General features: G+C 40.2%; 2 protein-coding genes across 2 annotated transcripts; both read left to right on the top strand.

The window, feature by feature from the left end:
- The first annotated feature begins 368 nt into the window (after positions 1-368).
- On the top strand, positions 369-4,936 carry LOC107747094 (protocadherin alpha-C2-like). Its single transcript, XM_016561520.1, has 2 exons — positions 369-2,907; positions 4,875-4,936. Exons 1-2 carry the CDS (start codon positions 514-516, stop codon positions 4,890-4,892), a joined length of 2,412 nt encoding a protein of 803 aa, XP_016417006.1. The 5' UTR covers positions 369-513; the 3' UTR covers positions 4,893-4,936.
- Positions 4,937-7,605: 2,669 nt separating this feature from the next.
- LOC107747122 (protocadherin alpha-C2-like) lies at positions 7,606-9,123 on the top strand (the record flags this gene model as incomplete). The annotated part of the gene is made up of 1 exon (XM_016561548.1): positions 7,606-9,123. A coding segment is annotated over exon 1 (1,203 nt), but the record flags the coding sequence as incomplete, so codon positions are not given.
- Between the last annotated feature and the right edge of the window lie 3 nt (positions 9,124-9,126).

Below are 9,126 nucleotides of genomic sequence, written 5' to 3'. Positions count from 1 at the left end.
AAAATAATAATAATAATAATAAAACGGTAACAAATGCCAAGTATGCAAAGCATTTCATAACATTTTATGCAGTGACACGATAATGAAATAGAGAAACGGAGAATAAAGAGTAGCACACATAGCCTACACAGAGAAGTTCATTGATGTACGTTTAATACAGACAAAATGCTGAGATAATTTTCCCTCATGAAAGACATAAAACTATAAAACGATTATCAAGACCATATCTTCAGTTCATTACTTTAATCCAGTAAATATACAGTTTTTGTTTCTGTCTCAGCGCGTCGCTGTTGGCCAGTAAATGACAAACAGGCTTCATTTAAAGGGACGTTGTCATATACCAGAGGCTTGGTGGTCCTGAGAACAGCATCCTTTTCAGCAGCGTTTTAAAATCATTACAGGAATATTTTTACAAGGAAGACTGAACACAAGGGAAATTTCAAGAAGCAACACGACTAGTAACTCCATCTGACTGATCTTTTCTTAGTGATTTTGTGTCTTCTGCTGGAATTGATGATGAAGCCAGTTGGACGGTGGGTTCCGTTTTTCTTTGTACTGTGGGCAACATGGGAAACAGCTTTGTCTGTGACGCGATATTCCATACCGGAGGAGATGGAGCGCGGGTCCGTTGTTGCAAATCTAGCCGCTGATTTAGGGCTGGATGTTAGTGGACTAGCACAGCGAGAGGTAAAACTTGATATTTTCCATAGCAACAAATATCTAGATATTAATAAAATTACTGGCGAGCTATTTATTGTTGAGAAAATGGATAGGGAAAATCTGTGTCCTACGAAAACCACGACAACCTGTTTTCTAAAATTAGACTTAATAACTGAAAGCCCGTTGCGCATTTTCAATATTGAATTGGGCATCACAGACATTAACGATAATGCTCCTCATTTCCGGCGAGATAAAATTGAATTGGATGTTTCAGAGTCCGCAACACCGGGAGAAAGATTTTCTTTGCCCAATGCTTTTGACCCGGACGTTGGTGCCAATACAGTCAAGACCTATAAATTAAGTGAAAGTGAACATTTCACTGTTGATATACATTCTGGTAGTGATGGAACAAAATATGTCGATTTAGTTCTCATGAAGGCTTTAGACAGGGAAGAGAAGGCTGTTCATAATCTGATACTCACTGCAATTGATGGCGGCGTCCCTGCGCGCTCTGGCACGGCTAGTATTATTGTGCGCGTCCAAGATACAAATGACAACGCCCCTCAGTTTGATCAGGCAGTTTATTCTCTGAATATGAGCGAGAATTCTCCAGCTGGCACTGTTGTTATTAAATTAAAGGCTACTGATGCTGATGAAGGCCCAAACGCAGATCTTACATACTCATTTACGCTTTACACTTCTGAGAAAACACAGGAGATGTTCTCGCTGAATTCAAAAACTGGCGAAATTGCAGTTAAGGGCACCATTGATTATGAAGATATGAAAATATTTGAGATGTTTGTTGAAGCTAAAGACAATGGTCCGGTTCCACTCTCCGGTCAATGCAGAGTGACTGTGTATGTTAAGGATATGAACGATAACTATCCCGAGATAACCATAAAATCTCTTAAGAACACAGTGGATGAAAACGTCCCAGTCGGGTCTGTTATAGCTCTAGTGGGTGTTAGTGACAGAGACACGGGGAATAACGGTAAGGTAAATCTGACAATGAACAAGTCCTTACCGTTTCTTTTAAACAAAACCTCTGAATACCTCTATGAGTTATTGGTGTCGGAACCGTTAGATCGTGAAATTGTCCCAGAATATGAGATCACGTTGGTTGTGACGGATGAAGGAAGTCCTCCCTTATCTGATAATGAAACTATAAGTGTCCATTTGCTAGATGTCAACGATAACGCACCTCAGTTCCCACAGACATTCTACACGATACCTGTTCTGGAGAATAACGCACCAGGAGCTTTACTGAGCTCTTTAACTGCTATAGATCCAGATCTCCATGAAAATCAGTATCTAGTCTATTTTATCATAGAGAAGGAAATAGTGAACACCTCCATGTCCATGCTGTTCTCCATTAACCCAGAGAACGGGAATCTTTACGCGCTAAAGACGTTTGACTATGAGATAGAGAAGGAATTCCTTTTCCACATCGAGGCCAGAGACTCTGGCGTTCCTCCGCTCAGCAGTAACGTGACCGTTCACATTATTATCATGGATCAGAACGACAACACGCCGCTTATAGTGTCTCCATGGCGCGCGCACGGCTCGGTGGTGGAGGAAAAGATCCCGAGATCCACCGATAAAGGAACTCTGATAGCCAAAGTCATCGCCATAGACTCTGATTCAGTGCACAACTCTCGAATCACGTACCAGTTCCTCCACAACACTGACGCCACATTATTCAGCTTAGATCAATATAACGGAGAGATCCGGACCATGAGAATGTTCAGTTACAGAGACTCGCGCCACCAGCAGCTGGTTGTGATCGCCAAGGACAACGGAGAGCCCGCGCTCTCTGCTACAGTCACCATCAAACTGTCCACGGTGGAGACCGCCATGAAAACCTATGCTGACATGACTGAGGTGCCTTTGGGATATGACATCTTCTCCGATTTAAACCTGTATCTGGTGATCGGACTGGGCTCTGTTTCATTTCTTTTACTCATCACTATATTGGTTACCATCGTGCTGAAGTGTCAGAAAACGAAGCCCAGCAAAGCGGCTCCTCCGTGCAGGAACAGTGTGATCAGCGAGAGGAACTCGACCATCGCGGATTCCACTCTGGTCTCCAACGATGCCTACTGGTACAGTTTATTTCTAGCAGAGACGAGGAAAGGAAAGCTGGTGGTCAGACAGCCTGTGCCAAAGGGAGCGAGATACATCGTGTCCAGTTTACCGAGGAGCACAGGACTGACCGAGACCAGCGACTCAGCTGCATCTACACTACAGGTAAGACAATCCAAATCAATTATCAAAGAAAGATTTACATAACGTTTCATGCACAATTTCCTTTCAGATTGTAAGAGAAGAGATGGTGTGTGCGCCCTACCCTAATATAGCATACTCAGTGTTTCTCAGGTTGAGAAAATATGAGATTTTTTCCTTTCATATTTTAATTAGTTTAATTTCTTCTCAATTATTTTTTTCCATATATTTTTAAACAACTTGTGTTTTTGTTCTTTCTACTTGTTATTTTGAGGCTCTTCATCTATTAGCACATATTTCCTTTGCATCGAGTAAAAAAAAAAACACATAAATAGTAAAAAAAGAAGAACACCTATTCCAAGCGAGGCTGTTCTCTTCTTATTGTGTATGTTCAGACTAAACTCACTGAGCGTCGCTGTTCTCTAAAAAACGCTTTTGGTCATAATCACAATCACCATGAGAGATTTCCTATAGGAGGAAAGCGCACAAAGAGCGCGCCATGACAAGAGATTCGCTGTGTGCCCCATTCACTTCTCAACTAATTTCGTGATCTCGAGGAATACAAATATCTCAAACCTTGCAGAATGGAAGGATACGTGAAGTCACAGTTCTGGAGGTATGTAACGGCCCTCATGTTTTTCTTCACTATTTTAGACACCTCGTCCTCTGTTACGCACTATTCTATTCCAGAGGAAATGGAGGAAGGCTCTGTTGTTGCTAATTTGGCGTCAGATTTGGGACTGGATGTGAAAACACTGAGCAGACGAAAAATGCGGCTCGACATTATATCTAACAAAAAATATCTGGATGTCAATAAAGAGACAGGAGAGCTCTATATATTAGAAAAGATGGATCGAGAATATCTTTGTTCATCTAAAACGGCGACAACATGCTTTATCAAAATGGAAGTGACACTCGAGAACCCTGTGCGCATATTTAACTTTGAAATTGAAATTGTAGACATAAATGATAATGCTCCCCAGTTTCGGAGAGATACCATCCACCTGGATATATCAGAATCTACAGCAGCCGGAGAGAGATTGTCGCTCAGTAATGCGGTGGATCCTGATACTGGCTCGAATTCGATTAAAACGTATTATTTGAGTGAGAGCGAACATTTTGACATTGAAATACAAACAGGAAGGGACGGTTCAAAATTTGCTGATTTAATTCTTAAAATGAAATTATAGCAACAGATAAAGGAGCTAATAGTCTTTCTGGGAAATGTAAAGTAAAGATTTTAATCACAGATATGAATGACAATCATCCTGAAATTTCCATAAAATCATTCTCAAGTCCAGTGAAAGAGGATGTACCCGTAAATACTGTGATTGCAGTTGTTAGTGTGAGTGATAGTAATCTGATACTCACTGCTGTGGATGGAGGAGTCCCCGCGCGCTCTGGCACTGCTAGCATTATTGTGCGCGTTCTGGACACGAATGACAACGCCCCTCAGTTCGATAAGGACAGTTATAATATAAATCTAACAGAAAACGCACCTGTTGGAAGCCTTGTAGTGAAATTAAACGCGACAGATAAAGATGAAGGCTTCAATTCAGATATAATTTACTCCTATAGTTTGTATACCTCAGAGAAAACACAGCAGACATTCAGTCTGAATCCTGACAATGGAGAAATCAGAGTAAAAGAAATGATTAATTATGAGTATTTCAGGATCTACGATATGGAAATTATAGCAACAGATAAAGGAGTTAATAGTCTCTTTGGAAAATGCAAAGTAAAAATTTTAATCAGCTGCATCTACACTACAGGTAAGACAATCTAAATCAATAATCATAGAGATTTACTTGACGTTTTACGCACAATTTCTAAGCGAAGAATCATTTCGTGCGCCTTTGTATAATAAGCAACACAAGTGTTTCCCAGGTTTAGAAAATGGCATTCTACCGCTTAGAGTTGTATTGTTTTAGTGTCTTCATATTTATCCATATTTTTTGCAAGGCCTGTTTATTGTTGCATCTACACTACAGGTAAGCACTGCCACATAGTGAATTGAAAAAAAAGAGAAAAAAAAGGTAAAATATAAGTTATGGATGTTTTTTTCCCGGTAATGTAAAATACCCATTTAGGTTAAACTTTGCACTTGCGTATTTGCTTTTATTTCGCTAGTTCAGCAGTTAATCTGCTGAAAATGTAGACAAGAAGATAAGAAATATGTTGCACCACTTTTACGCAATGCAGTGTAGTTACTTATTTTCAGAGATAATTCAGCTGCTTTCAAGCTCTAAATGTTTCTCAATCAGGAGACTGTTACTTGTATTAATTACCTGTTACGTAATGCATTTTTATTGGCACAGTTTTGAAAATCACCTGACTTGCATTTGTCATTTGCTTTTGTTTGCATATAGTATATGAAAAGCTTCATTATAGGTATTTTTTTTTTTTTTCACTTTTTTTTTTGAACATTTTTGATTAATACCTTAACCAACGTAACAATATTTTAAAATAATTTTCTAATTTTACTCTTTATGCTGCACTCCTCGCTCTTGTGCGCACAGAGTCGCTGTCCACCAAGAAAATACTTTTCTAGTCATTCAGCCACCGTCGCTTCTTCATCTGTGGACAACATTGCAGTATTTCTTTCAGGCAGGACCATTCGCTCTTTCATATGTCGGTCCAGTTGTATTTTCTTACATTGCGCGAATTATTTTCTTGAACCATATCCACGGTTCGGAACTCTTTGGACCTGCTTTCTGTGTGCACTTTCAGGAAAATCAAAACAATGGAACCGACAACACGACTATGGTTGAGGTACGTCTCGACCTTCGTATTTCTTGCTTCTGTGTTTCAGACAGCAGCTGCTGTTACTCACTACACAATTCCTGAGGAAATGGAGGAAGGGTCTGTGGTTGCAAATTTGGTGTCTGATTTGGGATTGGATTTGAAAAGTCTTAGTAAACGTAAAATACGGTTGGATGTGGTCGCTAATAAAAAATATCTTGACGTTAACAAAGATACTGGGGAGCTGTACATTTTAGAAAAGATTGACAGAGAAAATCTGTGCACATCAAAATCAGCTACAACATGCGTTCTTAAAGTGGATGCCACATTAGAGAATCCTATTCGAATGTTTAATATTGAACTTGAAATAATGGACATAAATGATAATGCGCCACGTTTTCGTCGGGATACGATGCATTTAGACATATCAGAGGCAACAGCAATAGGGGAGAGGTTTTCCCTCACAAATGCTGTAGACCCTGATACAGGTTCAAATTCCGTAAAGACATACTATCTCAGTGAAAGCGACCACTTTAGTATTGCGATTCAGACTGGACGAGACGGATCTAAGTTTGCTGATTTAATACTGAAAAAGTCATTAGATAGAGAAAAACAAGCTTCACATAATCTGATACTCACTGCTGTGGATGGAGGAGTCCCTGCGCGCTCTGGCACTGCTAGCATTATTGTGCGCGTTCTGGACACGAATGACAACGCCCCTCAATTCGACAAAGACAGTTACACTATAAATCTAACAGAAAACTCACCTATTGGTAGCCTTGTAGTGAAATTAAACGCCACAGATAAAGATGAAGGACCGAATTCCGATATATTTTACTCTTTTAGTCTATATACCCCAGAAAAAACGCAGCAGACATTCAGTCTGAATCCTGACAATGGAGAAATCAGAGTAAAAGAAATGATTAATTACGAGGATTTCAGGATATATGATATGGAAGTTATAGCAACAGATAAAGGGTCTAATAGTCTTTCTGGAAGGTGTAAAGTAAAGATTTTAGTCACAGATATGAATGACAATCATCCTGAAATTTCCATAAAATCATTCTCAAGTCCAATGAAAGAGGATGTACCTGTTAATACAGTAATCGCAGTTGTTAGGCGCGCGCACGGCTCGGTGGTGGAGGAAAAGATCCCGAGATCCACCGATAAAGGAACTCTGATAGCCAAAGTCATCGCCATAGACTCTGATTCAGTGCACAACTCTCGAATCACGTACCAGTTTCTCCACAACACTGACGCGACATTATTCAGCTTGGATCAATATAACGGAGAGATCCGGACCATGAGAATGTTCAGTTACAGAGACTCGCGCCACCAGCAGCTGGTTGTGATCGCCAAGGACAACGGAGAGCCCGCGCTCTCTGCTACAGTCACCATCAAACTGTCCACGGTGGAGACCGCCATGAAAACCTATGCTGACATGACTGAGGTGCCTTTGGGATATGACATCTTCTCCGATTTAAACCTGTATCTGGTGATCGGACTGGGCTCTGTTTCATTTCTTTTACTCATCACTATATTGGTCACCATCGTGCTGAAGTGTCAGAAAACGAAGCCCAGCAAAGCGGCTCCTCCGTGCAGGAACAGTGTGATCAGCGAGAGGAACTCGACCATCGCGGATTCCACTCTGGTCTCCAACGATGCCTACTGGTACAGTTTATTTCTAGCAGAGACGAGGAAAGGAAAGCTGGTGGTCAGACAGCCTGTGCCAAAGGGAGCGAGATACATCGTGTCCAGTTTACCGAGGAGCACAGGACTGACCGAGACCAGCGACTCAGCTGCATCTACACTACAGGTAAGATCACATTTTATAGTCTACCTTTTTATTATTTTGTGCACATGTATTATGACTTATGAAACACCCAATCTGAGGTAAGAATGTTTCAATAATGGTACTTGTTTTTAGGCAATTAAAAAAATAATAATATTACAAAAGTTTAATAATAAATTGTGCGGGTTAGTGCATATTGTAACATAACGTGTACAAGTTTTAAGGCACCTCAATGTGTGCGCCAAGTGGCGCTGTAGTCTCACACATTGCACATCACTGCGAGCTTAATTTCAACGTCATTATCACATTTGGCCATTTTGCAATGAACCCTTGTTTTCTGCGACTCTGGCTTTAGACAAAATATTGCGGTTTACGTCGAGGAAACATTTAATATTTTATCCCTTCACTAACAGTTCTTTTTGCATCTAATTTTGGAGTCATATCCAATGCTTTGTTGCTCCATGAACTGCGTTGTCATTGCATCATAAGCATTTGATCAGACAATGGATTCTGATTTGAACACCCGGTCATGGAGAAGGTATGTCGCGTTGTTTTTACTTTTATCAGTATTTTATCAATCGGCTCTGGCTGTTACTCACTATTCTATTCCAGAGGAGATGGAAGTGGGATCTGTCGTGGCAAATTTAGCCACTGATTTGGGACTTGATGTACAGACTTTGATTAAACGAAACATCCGTTTAGATGTTATTGCTAGCAAGAAATACCTCGCCATAAACAAAGACAGGGGCGAGCTGTACATACTAGAGAAGATTGATCGTGAATATCTGTGTCCTGCCAAAACCACTTGCTTTTTAAAAATGGAAGTTATAGTGGAGAACCCTGAGCGAATATTTTACATAGAACTGGAAATCACAGATATCAATGACAATAACCCTCAATTTCGACGAGACACAATCAATTTAGATATCACTGAATCTACACCTGCGGGTGAGCGATTTTCTGTCAGCAATGCAGTGGATTCTGATGTCGGTTCCAACTCGGTTAAAACGTATTATCTGAGCCAGAAGGAGCACTTTGATATTGAAATTCAGTCTGGGAGGGACGGCTCCAAATTTGCTGATTTAATTTTAAAAAAGGCACTAGATCGTGAAACCCAACCAGTTCATAATCTGATACTCACAGCAGTGGATGGCGGAGTTCCTCCGCGTTCAGGAACGGCCAGTATCGTCGTTCGTGTGTTGGATGCAAATGACAACGCCCCTAAATTTGATCAGGAGAGCTACACCATCAGTTTAACTGAAAACTCACCCATAGGCAGCCTGGTTGTTAAATTAAATGCAACAGATCTAGATGAGGGTTCTAATGCCGACCTTGTGCATTCATTTAGTCTGTATACATCAGAGAAAACACAGAAAGCGTTCAGTTTAAACCCTGATAGTGGTGAAATTAGAGTGAAGGAGATGGTTAATTATGAAGATTTTAAAATTTACGATATGGAGGTTATAGCATCAGATAAAGGAACTCATCCATTATCCGGTCAATGTAAATTATCCATTATAATTACCGACATGAATGACAATCACCCAGAAATTTCAATTAAGTCATTTCAGAGTCCAGTAAAAGAGGATGTACCTGTTAATACAGTAATCGCAGTTGTTAGTGTGAGTGATAAAGACTCAGGAGAAAATGGACAGGTAGATATTCATATTTCTGATTATTTACCGTTTGCACTCAAAGAATCATCTGAT

The sequence above is a fragment of the Sinocyclocheilus rhinocerous genome, unplaced genomic scaffold (assembly GCF_001515625.1).
Source record: "Sinocyclocheilus rhinocerous isolate Xijiao unplaced genomic scaffold, SAMN03320098_v1.1 scaffold168, whole genome shotgun sequence".
Classification (NCBI taxonomy): Eukaryota; Metazoa; Chordata; class Actinopteri; order Cypriniformes; family Cyprinidae; genus Sinocyclocheilus; species Sinocyclocheilus rhinocerous.
This window is presented reverse-complemented; position numbering and strand designations above follow the sequence as displayed.

What these genes read in the sequence shown, in the direction of transcription:
- LOC107747094 (XM_016561520.1), top strand. Translation starts at nt 514, where the DNA reads ATGATGAAGCCAGTTGGACGGTGGGTTCCGTTTTTCTTTGTACTGTGG.